This window comes from Brassica oleracea, chromosome C7, assembly GCF_000695525.1.
Source record: "Brassica oleracea var. oleracea cultivar TO1000 chromosome C7, BOL, whole genome shotgun sequence".
Lineage (NCBI taxonomy): Eukaryota > Viridiplantae > Streptophyta > Magnoliopsida > Brassicales > Brassicaceae > Brassica > Brassica oleracea.
The window spans coordinates 25,104,347-25,122,933 of NC_027754.1; the positions used below are offsets into that span (position 1 = coordinate 25,104,347).

Genomic DNA, 18,587 nt, shown 5'->3' on the forward strand with positions numbered 1-18,587 from the left:
CCGGTTCATGATGAATGTCCTCATCAGCCCTTCTCATAATAGATTTGATATCTCAGAAACTCTCAACTCTCCAACTTTAGAAGCAACAATGGTGCTGGTGGTTAACTCCACCAAGATTACTGCTAAAAGGGCATTATTATCAATAGACAATATAGAAGCAGTCTTTTCTGTACCACTTTCATCAGCATCATCCTCACCATTCTCAGAAATAAACCCCAAATTCTACAATCCTCATCAAAAGTAGTAATTAACCTAAATCAAAAGTAGTAATTAACCTAAGTCATCATTGATCTTCAATTCCTCAAGCATAGAGTTGATCCACCGGTTAAGAATGATAATATTTATAGGCTTCTTAATTCTCTAATATTTTTTTTTCTTTTGCTATTAAAAATGACTACAGTATCATTCTACCATTTACTTTCTTGCTCATGTTGAGGTAAAAAGTCACAGTTAATAACATCTGAGCTAAGACAAGGTCACTATCTGAACTCTGAAGCAGGTTAAAATCACAGTATATGATTGCAACGAAGGCCATTTCTGGTTTACGTCAAATCTTTATATAAAAAGATTACACTTGCATCAGTCACATCCTTAATGATGATTAGGATTCATCATCTACGGTGCGTGCAAGCAGCAAAGGTGAGTAATGCTCAGAACTAGTCACAGGTTTGGATGCATCCTCTCTTGCTTTGCCCCAAATCACAGAGTAGAATCCCAAGCTCAAAACCACTGATCCGATGACACTGCACACAGAAAATATATATTGCGAAATTTACATTACCACTTATACATATAGAGGATAAGTATGACTTGTTTATGTATAACTTCTCTTAGATCAAATCTTTGAGAGGTGTTATGAAGGAAGAAGGTGAAAGATAACGGTACCTTCCAAGGTGAATTGCATCACCGAGGAATATAGCAGACATTCCAACCGCAATGACAATAGACAACGGCTTGAACAAGGATATGTAGACTGGACCCTTCAAATGCAGACCCCACGTGTGTATAACTGTGCCCAATGATGAAACCAAGGCACCCTAAAAACAGAACTTTTTTAATAAAGTCACTAGTTGAAGCAAGATACAAGGTTTGAATTCTCACCGTGTACATAATTGAAACGAGGGAGACATCAGGTTTAAGCAGAAAGGAAGTCAAGTTTTTTTCAGCAAACATGCATACAGGTGCTGAGATTAGTGTTCCGCATAAGCTGTACAGGAAGACTACTGTTATCTCTTGAGGGTATACCTCCATGATCCTAGTCTGAAAACCATATATGAGCTACCGAGTTTTAGCAATGTGTCACCAACAAGTACCAAAGTCTCTTATTTCATGAACTGTTTCTGTACCTGAATAATCAACCAGACTGAAATAAGCAAATACTGTGCAGCGAGTAATATGCCTCCAAGTATCCAGCTTGACTCAGATAAAGTCAAATGGTGGTAATGCGATGCAGCTAGAAGTTTAGGTCCTTTATAAAGAACAACAACCAGTGCACCAGACATAGAGACTACTGTGCCAATGATTTTAGCCTGACTCGCAGAGCTCCTTAACCTTACTCGTTCCATCCTTTACAAGGAAGCAGAACCAAATAATCAGATGATAGTTACCTAACCTTCCCTATGGTTTATTTAATCAACTACAAGATCGTGCTTTGGACTACTGAAGGTAACAGAGTTTTGTTACCATAAAATGTAAAGACATGAGCCTTTGTACTGTTAAGAAGTGTGGAACCTGAAAACAATGGCGAGGGTGAACGTAAAAGCTGGCGTGAGGGTGCTGATAGCAGAGGCAAGAGTAGGAGAACTATATTCTACTCCTTTACAGCCAGCTATCATCGACATGAACCCGAGAAGCGCAAGCAAGAAAATCTTGAAGAAGACGGGAGATTTGGCTGAAGGTAACCTTGTTGACCTGCACATGTAACATTAGGCTTAATTAAACTGGTGATAAATAAAGAGTAAGTGAGGAGATCAAGTACCTTCCGTAGATGAGGGAAAGAGGAAGAAGGACAAGTGTCGAAACAACATAAGAGTAGAACACAAAAACATAGAAGCTCAATCCTCTCAAAGCAGCAGCCTTGTACAGTGTGGTCGATCCAACAGTGACACACTCCACTACAATCGTGGAAGCAAACGGCACAACATCTCTGTTAATGTACCTCCACGCCACTGTTTCTCTCATGGTAGATTCGATGTGGGTAGAATTGATGAACGGATTCAGAGGAAAGTCTCCTAAGTCAAAGTTAAATATCGTATCCCCAGATTCTAAGGACCCACCAGAACGGTTAGATGTTTTATAGAGTTTTTTAAATTGCAAAACAGTTTTTGAGTTTTTATTACACAAAATAACAGTTTGTGACAAAATAACAGTTTGTGCTACTTGGATAATTTTTTGTGGTTAAAGACATAGTTAACCTTAAAAAAGTGTAGCCATAAACCATTTTTTGTCATTCTTATATATTTAGTTAGTTTTTTGTTATCTGTGCCCCTAACTAAATGTAACCACAAGAATATTTTTTTTTTTTGCTTTTGTATTAAATTTCTTAAAATTTGAAACCCACAAAAAAACGTAAAAAGCCGTTAACTTTTTTTGTTTGCTTTTTTGATTTTTTTGGGTTAACTTTCTCATATAATGATTTATCTTCCTCTCAACCAAGATTCACTTTTGTCATCTTCCATTTTATTGTAGACTCTTTTTTGGCCTACAAACTCAGTTCAAAATCATCTATGTTATAGTGATTTGAGTCTAAAATCCGATGTTATATCAAGGATCTATCAAATTTGAATGATAATAATAAAGAAACGAGGTTGAATCAAAGCAAATCGTCCAAAAAAATGGTGATTTATGTCTGAAAACAAAAAAGGCTGCAAGCTATGTAGAAAGAGAAGTGTTGATGAAGAAGAAGATATACAAAATTACAATATTACCCTTTTATGGGTGTACACGTACACATTAAAAAATGTGAGGTACATGTGTACAAAAAAAAATTCAAACGTGTAACATAATTATCAAAGATGTATACATAATTTTCGTTGTCCACATGTACATAAATTCCCAAAAGCTTTCATGTACATTAGTTCACTTGTGGACCAAACAAGTTATGTTTCACAAATGCAGAAATACATCACAAACGCACACGTACACTATGAGGCAAATGTGCAGATGGACACTATAAGACAAATGTGCTTATGGACATGTACACTATGATAAAAGACAAAGAGAACAATGTTGATAATTTTAATAATTTAAATCATAAATGTACAAAAGAAATGAAACCTGTAAAAATAACACAAACATACTGTTCAAGTTTTACAGAATGTACAAAAGAAATAAAACTATAATTTAAAAGTCATTTGTTGTGTACACTATACCATGTAACAAATATTTCATTATCCACATGTACAATAATTCATATGTACACTATTTAACTTGTACAATAATATACGCATATTAGATAATTTCACTACTCTTATGTACATAAACATTAAACATGTAGGCCTTCCATCCTAGAGTAGTACCCTATAAGGCAAAGGTGCTTATGGACATGTACACTATGATAAAAGACAAAGAAAATAATGTTGATAATTTAAATAATTTAAATCATAAATGTACAAAAGAAATGAAACCTGTAAAAATAACACAAAGATATTGTTCAGGTTTTACAGAATGTACAAAAGAAATAAAACTATAATTTAAAAGTCATTTGTTGTGTACACTATACCATGTAACAAATATTTCATTATCCACATGTACAATAATTCATATGTACACTATTTAACTTGTACAATAATATACGCATATTAGATAATTTCACTACTCTTATGTACATAAACATTAAACATGTAGATCTTCCAACCTAGAGCAGTATCCTATAAGGCAAATATGCTTATGGACATGTACACTATGATAAAAGACAAAGAGAACAATGTTGATAATTTTAATAATTTAAATCATAAATGTACAAAAGAAATGAAACCTGTAAAAATAACACAAACATACTGTTCAAGTTTTACAGAATGTACAAAAGAAATAAAACTATAATTTAAAAGTCATTTGTTGTGTACACTATACTATGTAACAAATATTTCATTATCCACATGTACAATAATTCATATGTACACTATTTAACTGTACAATAATATACGAAAGAAATAAAACTGTAATTTTAAAAGCCATTTGTTGTGTACACTATACCATCTAACAAATATTTCATTATCCACATGTACAATAATTCATATGTACACTATTTAACTTGTACAATAATATACGCATATTAGATAATTTCACTACTCTTATGTACATGAACACTAAACATGTAGGCCTTCCAACCTAGAGCAGTACCCCATGATTTCGTGATTTGTTTTCTTCATTATCTTTGAACATAGAGAGATAAGATGACCTTCATTATCAATGTCCGCATGTACAAATCTGTTTTTATAAAAAAAATACATGTACACTGGTTCTTTTATAGACTACACAAGTTATGATATCTGATGATTCAAATGATTTTGAGTATCTTGTTATAGTTCATTTTGATCATATTAGGTTTCGTTTAGGTGTATATATTTCATGCATTTGTTTATTTGCATATCGCATTAGATAAAAATGCAAATTTGGAAGTTCAGTGTCAAAATTTTAAAGCAAAATGTGTGTTTAAAGAGTTTGTGATCAAAATCGAAATGATGAAAAACTTGGGATCAGACTTGCAAAAAAACTAAAAATTATCCATAGTTGTTCCCAAGCTTTCGTGATAGTTGAAGGCGCGTCAGAGATGAAAAAAATGTCACAAGAAAAATAAATCCCGACGAATAAGGAGCTAAAACACGAATGTGGTGGAGGAACTCTAATCTCTTGGCGGTGTCCCATGTGAAGGAACGATGGTGGTCCTGGTGGATGAATATCTTTATAGTCTGGTACAATACATGGTGGATGATGGGTCTTCTGCATCGTCTACAAACGTTTCCACCATCGTCTATGTCTCCTTCATCACTACACCAAAGTTGATTACGTTTCTGCCACTGATGTCGTTATAATATATGTCACAGTTACATTATCATCGGAAATATGCCTTGACCTATCTTAAAATATAGATTAAACAACATAGATCATAATTATATGTAAGTTTTTTTGAAAAAACAATCTGAAGAATCAGATTCTAATTTAAAAACAAATAGAAAGCTTAGAAGGAAGAAGACAAAGAAGAAAGAGAGAAGAATATAAAATAATATAAAACTAATATTTTATTGTTTAGTTGGGCTTTAATTAGATTTCAATTACTAGAATAAATGAAATGTGTATTGGGGAAAGAGAAAGTGTCTGAGTAGCATAAACTGCCCTATAGTGTTATTAAAAACTTGAAACTGTCTTACGGTGTAATTCTTTCTTTTTTATATGCACGTTGAGAGTTCTGAGCCATAGATTTAATCCAACAGTTAGGTTTTGATACGCTTATTGTGGACCCAGAAAAGTACACCGAATAGGCGAAATTAAGAAGCAATTCGCACCGATAGAATTGTTTAAACCTAATCGGACCATCGTTACGCTGGAGAATGAGGGAACCAGGATAAATTTGCAATTATGTACTTTAAATGTTTTTTTTGCTAATCAAACAGCTTCTATATGTTTTACATAAGGATCGCATTTATACCGCATAAATCATGAACCATTGTTGTACCGGACCATATTATCATTTGACTTTTCTTATATTATCAAGATGTCACCATTCAGACTCTAATAATTTTCAGGGAAAATTTCTTAAAAATACACGGACTAATTTTTATTTGCTAATAAAATACACAAATTTTTTTGGATCCCCGTTTAATACACAAACTAATTTTTGTTGCCTATTAAATACACAAACTTTTGAAATTCGCAGATTTCACACATTATTTTAGACGGCGTTAACTATATTTAATGGAATTGACTACGGCGTTAGTGTTCAATAATGTGTGAAATCTGCGAATTTCAAAAGTTTGTGTATTTAATAGGCAACAAAAATTAGTTCGTGTATTAAACGGGGATCCAAAAAAGTTCGTCTATTTTATTAGCAAATGAAAATTAGTCCGTGTATTTTTAAGAAATTTTTTCCTAATTTTCATGAAAACATTTTTTTGGCATCTGATTTTATTAATACAACCATCAAAGTTACAGGGGTGGAATACTACGTTGACGGATCACAAGTATGTCCCCAATAAACTACATCTCATGAAGCATCTAAATTTAAATTAGTTCACTAATGAATATTTGAAACCAAAAATAACTCAAATATTTAGTTTCATGTTTATTTTGATCTGACCGTAAAAAATTCTTGAATCCAAAATATTTTTAATTGAATTCAAGATGAATTTGAATCCAAGAATAATATTAGAAAAGGTTATAAAAACTACAACTCTCCACCTGGATGGATGTTTTTGATCCAAAACGCAAACTTAAGAGCCTCTGTTATGCCCTCATGTAGAGAGATGCAGCCTGGTGTATACAAGAGTGCAGTGATTGAAGGATGGATCTACGCCTACGGTAACGGGGTCATGTGCCCCCTACTGTTTCTAATTTTCTTTTGAATGTTCTCGTTAATTTGATTAAAATGTTCTCAGTCTAATGAATAAGACCGATTTCAATCCATACTCCATAATTTATTCCAAAAATGGAGTGGAAAATGGTGTATAAACAAAAAATAGAAGATTACTCCACAAAATGGAATAATCTTTTATTTTTTGTTCATACTCCATTTTCCACTCCATTTTTGGAGTAAATTATGGAGTGGGGATGGAGGCCTTAAGCAACAAAAGTGCCCCCAATTTAATTTTGTGTGTGTACTGCGTGATTGTGGATCTTAAAACTCACACTGGGTATTTGGTAGTGATTGTTTGTATCGATTACGGAAGAAAATAACGTGGACATAATATCCTCAAAACACAACGATGTAATCAGTTTCTGGTTGAAAAAATAGACTTTTATTGATAAGATTCGAATGAATATGAATGATAGAAAGATCTAAGCAAAAGTATCTAGAATAAGAGTGATATTTTGAGGTCAAGGTCAAAGTGTTTGGTGTATGGTCCCTAGGATTTTTCGTGTGTGTTTTGTTCTTACTCCCTTATTCTCTTATAGATGCATCTTCTCCGAGATCTTCTCGGAGACCTCTCTTGGCCATATCAATCTCGCTTTTCTCTTGATATTGGCCGGCTTTCTTGATTTTATCGGGCCCAGCACTATTATTTGTTTTGATTGTGGTTTTGTTACTTGTTAACCTAAATCATGTCTAACATTTGTCTTCCCATCCTTTTTTGATAAAGAATTTTTGAAAAAGGGCGAAGATATCCAAAAATTACCAAAAAATCAGAAATAAATATCCAAAATAGGGAAAATTCTAAAATATCAGAAATATCAAAATAACCTACTTTTCGTTCACTAGAATATCTAAATCTAAGCAATTTTTATGTTAATTAAAATCTTTGTCCCCATTACACGCAAAAATGCTTTTAAATATATTAATTTGTTATTGGTTAACCCAAATCAGGTCCAACATTTGTCCCTCCATCCCCTTTTGATAAAGAACTTTTGAACAAAAGGCAGAGATATTCAAAATTACCAAAAAGTCAGAAATAAATATCTAAAATAGGGGAAATTCTAAAATATCAGAAATATCCAAAATACGTACTTTTCATTCACTAGAATATCTAAATCTAAGCAATTTTTATATGATCTAGAATCTTTGTACGCGCTACGCGCAAAAATGCTTTTAGATATATTAATTTGAGGATGGAAATCTCTGAAAATAGTTAAAATTTATTTGCTAAGTTTAATTAAGATTTGATTGGATGTTGTAGAACTTTTTTTATAGTTGGGGAGATAAAATTTGTGAATGAATTGATGAAGATAGATTTGGGTGCACTTATTATATCCGAAGGCATAATACAATAACTTTGAAGGTGCAAGACGGATCTGTTACAGAGAGTAATACATACAAGTACAATGCTCTTTTTTATTTCACAAAGTACTACAGCAGGATATAATGAAGGTTTATCTTTACATAGATAAAGTGCGTTACTAGCTCTCTTCCAAGTTGACTAACATGCACACTCAGACTGAGACACCAGCCTAACACGTTCCTAGATCAAACTAACCCAAGAACCCCTCTGACCCCTTCATGACCCCTAGCCCTTATGCTTTGTGTCTACTCTAATTCAACACCAAAGCCCTTATGCTTACGGCCTTTTCTTGAGGCGGTACCTAATCTTAGGCACATCTTTCTCTATTTATACTTGTAGATTTCGTGGCTTGCCCTAGCCAACTTCCCAAGAAAGAGATATTACCATATCTTCCTTTATAGAATATTTCCAAATCTTCTTCAAAGTCTTTTGGAAATCTTCCCTTGATGATTTACCTTTTCTCCAAGGTAAATCATAGCTTGCTTAGCCTCCAAGTAGTCTTTACTTCAGCTCTAAGTCAGCTCCAATTCCAGTCTTTAAATCAGCTACACAGCTTCACTTCACTTCTTGAACGACTCCATGTAGTACTTCACGACTTCATGTAGTACTTCACGACTGGTACATGGACACCTTGAGGAGTTGTTTTTCTTTAGCTTCTAAAACTCAGTCGTCACTGCACTAACAAACTTGTTGGGATACGAACAAAGGAACGAAAAGAGGTTGGATAGCGTTTTTTTATAGCTTTGATTTGTCTTGATGTTTTTGTTTCGTTGAATAGGAGAAGTTGCCTCTGAGTTCATTATTTGGTTGATTTTTTATTCTTCTTTTGAAGTGTTTGACGTACTTGATTGAGATGTCAAAGTAAAATCTTGTTGCTAGTGATGAAGTGAGTTGTAATTTTCCTACAATAGTGATTTTATTAATTATTTGTATGAACAATAATTAAATGGTCTTGAGATGGTCTTGAGATTTAGATGGTCTTGAGATGATGCTTGTGACAATAACAACTTGAAATTTCCTATTTTTCTTGGTTTGTAGGGACCTAAAATCTGCTGCTTGTTTGTCCCACCTCATGAGCTTAACCATTGTAGACTTAAAATGGAATCCCATGTATAATTAGATGTTGATTTGACCAAAACCAATTTTTATTTCTGGTTAAAATTACCTGTTTAGCAATATACCAATTATGAGTTTTGATGTGGTTTCTGGATTGTGTGGTTTTATGTCTTGCATCATGCGTATCTGCCCGAGGACATCTGCCCATTGTTGATCAATTATTATTTGTTTAATTTAATTGGTATTTTCCTGAAACCCCAAATGAATTTCACAAATTTTTGTTTATAAATAGTACCAAAGGAATACCTGTTTTTTTTGTAACACCAAAGGAATACCGGTTATGCTATTTTATTTGATCGTCCTCCTATATGTATTTTCGATGGGAAGAGAATGTTAATATTGAATTTGAAAGATTTTAAAGATGGTTTGCCCAGGACATAGTTAAAAAAAAAAAATATATATATATATATATATATATATATATATTGCAGAGCTCAAATAATTTATATAAAAACTTGATATATTTTAAAGTACATATATGTATTTAATAAACCTTTTTGTATGAGCAAGTTAATTTAGAAAGAATAAAATAGTAATGGTTTTTGTGGTCACCAATTAAATAGTAATGCTAATAACTCGAAGTGAGGGGTGTGGCTGACAATATTCAGACCATTATGTATAACTATTTTCGTGTTTTTTGGGTTATAATTTCTTAAATATGTTAATATAAATGAATTCAAAACATTAGGCCTGGACATTCGGGGACCCAATCGTGTTTCGGTTTTGTCCAATCTGGTCTCGGATTTTCGGGTTTATCAAAATCAGTCTCATTCGGGTTATATGAATGTTCGGTTCGGGATCGGTTCGGGTTCTATCGGATTCGGGTCGGAGTTAGTAAATCTTCAAAAGAACCAGTAGAACCCGATGTACTTTCGGATTTGTGTCCCAGTTGGTTCTTCGGTTTAAAAGTACCTGATTTTTACCTATTTTTTAAACCAAAACATAAGTAAAATCGTTTCTTCGATTTTAAATTACCTGATTTGTACCTACTTTTGTAGCCAAAACATAAGTAAAATCGATTCAAAAATAAAAAAGGAACATCAAACGTGATCCTTCAAAATCAAACGAAAGGTAAGCATAATTATTGATAGAAAAAAACAAATAAATGAAAGCATAAAACGAAAACAAAGTTCTCATGGAATGAAAAACATTATTTAATAAAAACAAAACCAAAATTTAAAAACTTCAAGTTTCAACCACCACCTTCAACCATCAACCTTCACATAATTGATAATTATTTTAGATGTTCAATAATATCTTAGTGTATTTTGGATACATATTAGGAACTCAGATCATATTTGGTACAAGTTCTTTTTGGGATTTTGAATGTTTCGGGTTCTATCGGATATCCATTTAGGTTTGGGTTCGGCTCAGATAATATCCATAGCCCGAAATACCATAAAACAGGATCCATTCGGTATTTATGTCAGGTTCGGATTGATTTGAATTCATTTTTATTGGATCGAATTTGGTTTGGATTTTCGGGTTCGGTTTATTCGAAAAAGTTTGTACTATTTAAAAAAAGTTGAAACCGTATATGATGATTTTTTACTGTAAACCTAAATAAATAACATAAAATGTAATGATATTTGAATTGTAATTAAGGTTTAGTTGTGATCATCTTTAATTAAGGGTCTGACTGGTTCAAAAGTAGCGCTTGTGGTTGCGGAAGTTTGCGGATGTGGGTGGTTGCGGTTTCTAGCGGTTTTAAGAGATTTATACGACTGGTTCTCCGGTTAGAAATTTGTACGTTTACGGGAAACTTATGACTGGTTAACTACCAAATACAACAGCAGTTAAATAATAAATTAACAATATTACATTTATATAATTATAAAAATATCAAAATCATAATATTATAATAAATATAAAAATTATATTTAGAAAGTTATAGTTTAAATTTTTAAAAAATTATAGAAAATATTTGTATTTTAAAATTTTATAATATTAATTAAAATATAATAGATATATTTTAGTATTTTTATAATTCTAATTTAAAATTTTTATTGAATATTTTTATTTTTGTATTTATATTGTTTTTAAAAAAAGAAAAAAATTTCTCCTGTGTGTTAGTTTGCTGCCAAAAAAAAAAGTTGCCAAAAAAAAAAGTTGCCAAAAATAAAAAAAAAGAAAAAAAATTTCTCCTCTCCAACCGCAAACGCTAGCTGTAACCAGCTTTTGAATTTATGAGGTTTAGAGCGGGTTGAAGCGGTTGGAAGCGATTTGGAGCGATTTGAGCGATTGTTGCAGAACGCCAATAATCGCTACGAACCGCAAAAGTTGCGTTTACGGGTGGTAGCGGAAAAACCAGTCATACCTAGGGGTGTCAATTCGGGCTGGCCCGGCCCGGCCCGGCCAAACCCGCTAAGCCAGTAAATATTTGAGCCCGGCCCGGCCCGAAAATAATTTGGGCCTAGAATTCAAAGCCCGGTCCGGCCCTTATAGGGCTATAGGGCTTTTCGGGCTTTTGTGGGCTTTTCGAAAAATAGTTTGTCATTGTCACTTTCATCGTTTTAATACATGTGAATTTTCATTAAAAAAAAGAGTTTCATTTTAAAAAAATAAAAAATATATAAAGTGAGCTTAAAATTTTCTTGTCTATCACAAATTTCTTATTTTTTCGTATGCTTTAAAAACATTTTATACACAAACCAAATTTAATAAGATTTAAATAATCAAATATCAATTAAAACAAAAAAATATAAGAGAACAAAATTTATGATAAACATGGTCAAACGTTTCATACTTTATATTTTGAAAATAAAAACATGTTGTACATGAAAGAAGAAGGTACTTTTGTAAAATTTAAAATGTAACACTTGTAATGATGAAACAATAAAGTGCATTAACAACTTTTATATTTGTTTTCGGGCCGGCCCTAGCCCAAACGGACTTAAGCCCAAAATACCCTAAACCCAAATGGGCTTAGCCCGAAAGGCCCAATTTTTTTTGGGCTTATAAAGCTAAGCCCAAGCCCGGTAATTTTTAGGGCGGGGCGGGCTCGGACTACGGGCTTCGGCCCTAATTGACATGTGTAGTCATACCCTAACTCATCATCCTGTTTAAAAAAAAGCATCATCATTCTGTATACATTTACTGATTTAGAAATGGAGATAATTATATACACTGTATATATAAAATAAGTTGAATAAATTTGTAAACTTCCAAACAACGTGGATCAATAGAAATTGCTCATTTTTAATTCAAACTTGCCCCTTTACTCATTCTTGTTTACGTAAAACTTGCAAACATCGTGGATCAATAAAATAGAAAATTTTGTAATAGAAAAGGTGAACATAATATGTAAAAACATTCTACTGGTTAGTTAAATAAGGATTTGGGTTACCTCCAGAATCTAGATGGTGAGTTGGAGATGGTTTCCCCATTCCGTTCAAGATGGCGACCCTTATATGCAATCAATAAACGTAGACAGTTAAAACAATAAGTTCAGTTCTGGATATACAGGTTGTCTGAATTAAAATACTTACACTTTAGGGGAGATGTAGAAATATAATACACAATCAGATTAAGGACTTGAAAAGGCCTACTGTTTTTTTTTTTGTGTGGGTGTGTGTTTTATAGTAGAACTAGATTCTGAGGGCGGTTATATTTTTTGTTTTACAATTTTATTTTGAAATTTAATTTTCATATTTATGTTTTTGTGGTCATATTGTCTTTTTCTTTATAATTATATTTTTGTGATTTTTTTTATTATTAGTAAGAGATTTTGATAATTGTATTGAATTTGTGATGTTGCATAACTATAAACTTGTGAAATATTATTAGGTAACAAATATGAATAAAAAATAAATACAAAATATATTTGAATTCTAGATTTGTTGTCATATATGTATCCTTTAAAAGAAGAGGTAACTTCTTATGTGAACGGATCTGCATGAAGAAAGATAACTGATTATATTATTGGAATATATCTGGTTATTTTTTAAGTAGGCCACGTGGGAAAAAATTATTGGACCAATAATTTATCAATTGGTCATGATTCTGATTTAATAGAATAGATCCGTTAATCAGATAAAACCAAAAAAAAAGAAACTAAAAACCGCTACCAACCCGCGATCTGATACTGGTTGATCTGACAAAACTCCAAAAATTTATATTAAATTAATAGTAAATAACAGTAATAATTTATTTTTGTTATTAATAGTCTATATAAATTTATATTTCTATTTATTTTAGATTTAAAATTTAATTTTATAATAATATTTAAAATATTTTTGAATACTCAAAATCTTTATATATTTACACTGAACCGGCAAGCCCTTATATAAGGATAAAATAAATATAATGAACTTGTTAGTTTTTCTGAACCATGAACTGATTTGTTTTTACACCAAGGAAGCGGAAAAATATTTACACATTTATTGAAAATTCTAATGGACAGATTTCTATTTTTTTGGTTTAGTATATTGAAACGGTTACCCTTAAAACCCAGCGTGTGAACTAGATTTAAATATCTTTTTGTTTAGTATATACACGAAACCTCTATAAATTAATAATGTTGGGACTACACCAAAACTATAATTTTTTGTTAATTTATAGAGATATTAATTTATCGATATACTAATTGAACCAAAAAATCAATTTGAAATTATAAAATTATATTATTTTATAGAGATTTTTAGTGTATATTAATTTATAGAGTATTAATTTAAAGAGGTTATACTGTATATCAATAAGAGTGTATCAATCATTAATATGAATGAAAGTGGCATATTGTCGCACTAAACGTTAAGAATTTCCTTAATTAGCGTTTGTTATGTAAATATTAGTCGACCATATAGTAGTATTTTATTATCACACGCTCAAATCCATTATGTAATCATCGAGTATTATTTGTATGTATTCGATAGAAGTGGGCTACAAGAATATTGGAACCAAAGAGGAAGGAAGTTACAAAAATCAATATTATTAATTCTTAGTTATAAAATGGCAGTTTGTATAATAAGTGGTTTCTTAAATAAAATGATTAAATAGTTGGACACAACATATATCAATGGGTCATCATCTTAATTTAAATTAGTACTAGATATTGGGTATATTTTTTGTTTAAATTTTTTTAAAATTTTAAATTTCTATATTTTTTTTTTTTTTTTTGTAATTAATATTAATTTAATTTAATTGTTGATAACTATACTAAGTATGTCAAGTTGCATAACTATACACTTGTGGTTTATGCATTTTGGAAATTATTTTTTAATTTTATTCCTAAAATTTGTGACATATTATATTTTTTCGTAGTTACCTAACATAATTAGTCAAGAATAATCGTACAAAAAAATCGATTTGGAATCGACCTGAAAATCAAAGTCTCATGTTCTATTAGACATGGCATATATACTCGAAAGATTCTTAGAATGTTATATCCGAAAACTAATATCAAACCCAACCCGCACCGAAAATCATGAATTTAATATATTCAGATAAATATATTTACGTGAATGGTTACTATAGTCTTCACTAACTTTTAGTAAAATCACATTTAATAAATGATTTTTAACAGAATAACCTATTTACAATCTGTTAAAATCTATTCTATTAAAACTCCTGTATGACCGATTGATATTTGTGTGGTCCAATTATTTATAACCAAGTTTCTTAAAAATTTAACTGCCATGACATGTATATATATATTATAACCTCCTCTTCCCTTGGTATTTTATAACCTCCCGATGAAAAAAAAATGAAAAAAAATAACCTCCTCTTCCCTTTACTTCCTATCATTTCGGGATGCATTACTTTGAGTGGAAAAAGTATTCGACTACAATCATTGACAACAACCAATTCATCTATTAGATGCTTTGATTTTCACATGCCTGATACCATTTTGTATATACATTATCAATAACAATTAATAGCATTTATATTCATAGTATCAATAACTATGTTTACAAATAAATAAATAATTATACCAGCTTTAAATATCGGACGGTTTGAATAAAAATATCAAATAATTTAGATAATTTTAAATTTATGGATAAAAATATTCGGGTAATTTTGTTAATAAATAGTATTTTTAGTATATTTAACTATTTAAAAATTAAGTATAATTAATATTTGTGGGTATATAATTCCATTTTAAAATTTTGGATACCTATTTGGTTAGCGGTTTGGTTCCGTTCAATTCAATTTTTTGGTTCCAGAGATATATGATTCACTTGATTATTTATGAATTAGGTTTACATTTGGTTTTAGTTTTTTAGTTCTGGATAAATGTGTCTAAACCTATACAATATCTTATGTTATAAAATAATCAGTTTCTTAAAATTAGTTGGACCCTACTTTTATCAATTGTTTATTTTGCTTTATTTAAAATGCACTTATAAAATATTTAATTTATTTTTTAAGTAGGTTATATGGAGAAAATAATAATTGGATCAAACCTTTATTAATAGGTCATGTTCCTAATTTAATAGAATAGATTTTAAAAATATTTAAATATTTATATATTTTTGAACGTATTATATTAACTGATGTTAGGTCAAATATTAAACGTTTATATTAGGGATTATAAAGGGTATTACATTATGCATAATATATAAGATGGTTATATTTGAGGTAATATAAATAGGCATAACCACATTTGGAAACAACAAAAAAGTATAATTATTCACATCTTACACGTCGGTTAATCAATGTAGTTGAGAGAAGTGGTCCCACCATTTTGGTTTGATTCTTATGAGTTATATAGGGAGTTACGATAAGTTGTTTTAAATAAAAATGAATATTATTGATTCAGTTATAAAATAATCAGTTTCTTAAAATTAGTTGGACCCTACTTTTATCAATTGTTTATTTTGCTTTATTTAAAATGCACTTATAAAATATTTAATTTATTTTTTAAGTAGGTTACATGGAGAAAATAATAATTGGATTAAACCTTTATTAATAGGTCATGTTCCTAATTTAATAGAATAGATTTTAAAAATATTTAAATATTTATATATTTTTGAACATATTATATTAACTGATGTTAGGTCAAATATTAAACGTTTATATTAGGGATTATAAAGGGTATTACATTATGCATAATATATAAGATGGTTATATTTGAGGTAATATAAATAGGCATAACCACGTTTGGAAACAACAAAAAAGGTATAATTATTCACATCTTACACGTCGGTTAAACAATGTAGTTGAGAGAAGTGGGTCTACCATTTTCGTTTGATTCTTATGAGTTATATAGGGAGTTACGGTAAATTGTTTTAAATAAAAATGAATATTATTGATGCAGTTATAAAATAATCAGTTTCTTAAAATTAGTTGGATACTACTTTTATCAATTGGTCATACAGTTGTTTTAATAGAATAGATTGATTATAGGCGTCTTAGGAGAGAGAAGGACTGTATTACCATTTATATTTTTACCTTACTCTGAAAACAAAGGACTTGCAAATATGGTAAAACGATATTCTCAAAAAAAAATTTGATTTAGTCAACTGATTTGGTACTTAATTTTGCCGCATATCTAGTCCGGTGAAAGTTGAGAGAATGTTGTTAATTTGACTAACAATGTGGACAATAATCTCTAGTAACTGATTATTATTATAACGTGATTTTGTTTATCTAGAAACTCTAACTACATAGTAGTAAGGAATTACTAGTGGGAGATGAATTTAGGTAGAGTTGATTGATTTTAAGAATCAAGAGATTTGTTAAGTTTATAAAAAGTTCTATTTTGAAAACTACACCACTCCTTTTTTTTTTTTTTTTTGAAAATTGCACTAATTCATAAGTGGGATCACTAAATTGTCCAAGTTTAATGTTTGTATTACTATGATATCTCTATAATATTATTTGAGAAGTCACTTTTCCACGTATCGATCTCACGTTAATTCTTAAGACGGTTAGTTACCGAGGTACCCTTAATGAATAAAATTTTTACATTTAAATACTATTATTGATTTTTTATCTAGTTTCCTTTTAAAAAATTTCCAAATAACATATCAAAAAAGAAGCATTTACAAAGTTTAAAAAGAAAATTTTAAAACGAAAATATATTATATATAATATGATTTCATTGAAAAGGAAAGTTCACAAAATAGTAATATTCCATTCAAAACATATTTTTATATAACATAAATATACTTTTCAAGTAATAAAATACTTCTTTTTTTGTTCAAGAAATTACATTCTTTATATCTATATTTTCTTAGATGAAAAAAAATATTTTTGTATATAATGTGATTTCAAAGAAAAAGCTCACTCAGATAATCTTGATATTAAAAAAGAAATATTTTTTTCTTTTAAAACATAAATTTAAACGATACAAAAAATATTAACAGTATATACTTTAGCAAGGTATATATATTATTATTGTTAAAAATATTTATTTTCTTAATATTTAGTTTGCTCTTTTATTTTTATGTTTGTGGAACTTAATATAACCATAATCAAAATACTCAACCAAACCTCAATTCTCATTTTAAGTTTATTTAAAATAAATTTCATGTTATCATTCAATAAATCTAAGGCAAAAAATTATCTAGAATTTATAAAATATTTTAATTATTATAATATTAATATGTGTTCATAATCTTTCAAAAATTTATCAGTTACTTATGTATGTAACTTCCTGTTGATCATGGTTTTATTTTCTAATATTTTTTAAATATCAACATATAATTTGGTAAATATTATGAAAATACATGTACATTTAAGCGATAAATAATACCACTTTTATTTGACTTAATAATAATAAAAAATAAATACATGTCAGTCTTAATTTGAAAGAATATATGTAACTCAATATACTCACAACATGAGTGACTCGACTAACCCAACTTATATCTAAAACCATAGATTTAACTACAATAAGAATATATATAATTTCATAATAATATATTTATTTTATAAATATAAGTATAGATGACTCAAAATATATTAATAATTTAAAATAAAATATTAACCAACTGTTACGATTTAGTTCTTTTGTAAAATTTCTATATATGCATGAAACTTCAGATTATTATCATTATATTAATTTATGTAGTTTGGAATCATACAATTTCGCTTGTTTTTTATTCCATTCTAAGCACAATATATTTTAAGTTATACATAATCTTACTAAAATACATTTATGTATATAAAACAACAACCAACCTAAATACAAATAAGAAAATTAATCAAAACTTTAATATATTTAGAATAAAAAACGTTATAGTTGAATTAAGATAAATAGATGCAATCCAATATGCTCAAATGATAACTAAATCGACTGTGAAAACAACAAAATCGGCTAGATATAACATATCAAAAATCATGTCTAATTAAAGTAATATAATATTATTGATATAAATTATACATATAAATTATAAATTATTTTAAAATTAAAAGTAAATATCAATCAACCATTATAGTATATTTATTGTATAAATATTTATACACGTGCATGAGCACGGAAAAATCACATAGTTTTATATATTAAAACAGAAGTCACAACTTTGATTTATGTGTGATTTTTTTTTAAATTGACTCTCACTGGAAATCAGCTATCATTCATTTGTTATTTATAATATG

The 18,587-nt window shown here is 29.6% G+C and overlaps 1 protein-coding gene across 1 annotated transcript; it reads right to left on the bottom strand.

The window, feature by feature from the left end:
• Positions 1–502: 502 nt before the first annotated feature.
• Positions 503–2,220, bottom strand: LOC106304848 (WAT1-related protein At5g40230-like). The gene is made up of 6 exons (XM_013741235.1): positions 1,979–2,220; positions 1,732–1,911; positions 1,347–1,566; positions 1,102–1,260; positions 886–1,037; positions 503–743 (listed from the first exon to the last, which is right to left on the bottom strand). The coding sequence occupies exons 1-6, from the start codon at positions 2,179–2,181 to the stop codon at positions 602–604; spliced, it is 1,056 nt and encodes a 351-aa protein (XP_013596689.1). The 5' UTR covers positions 2,182–2,220; the 3' UTR covers positions 503–601.
• Between the last annotated feature and the right edge of the window lie 16,367 nt (positions 2,221–18,587).

Coding starts and splice junctions, on each gene's coding strand:
- LOC106304848 (XM_013741235.1), bottom strand. CDS start 2,181: ATGAGAGAAACAGTGGCGTGGAGGTACATTAACAGAGATGTTGTGCCG. Junction 1,567..1,731: donor ACCCTCGCCATTGTTTTCAG/GTTCCACACTTC, acceptor TTCCTTGTAAAG/GATGGAACGAGTAAGGTTAA. Junction 1,261..1,346: donor CAGTCTGGTTGATTATTCAG/GTACAGAAACAG, acceptor TATGGTTTTCAG/ACTAGGATCATGGAGGTATA.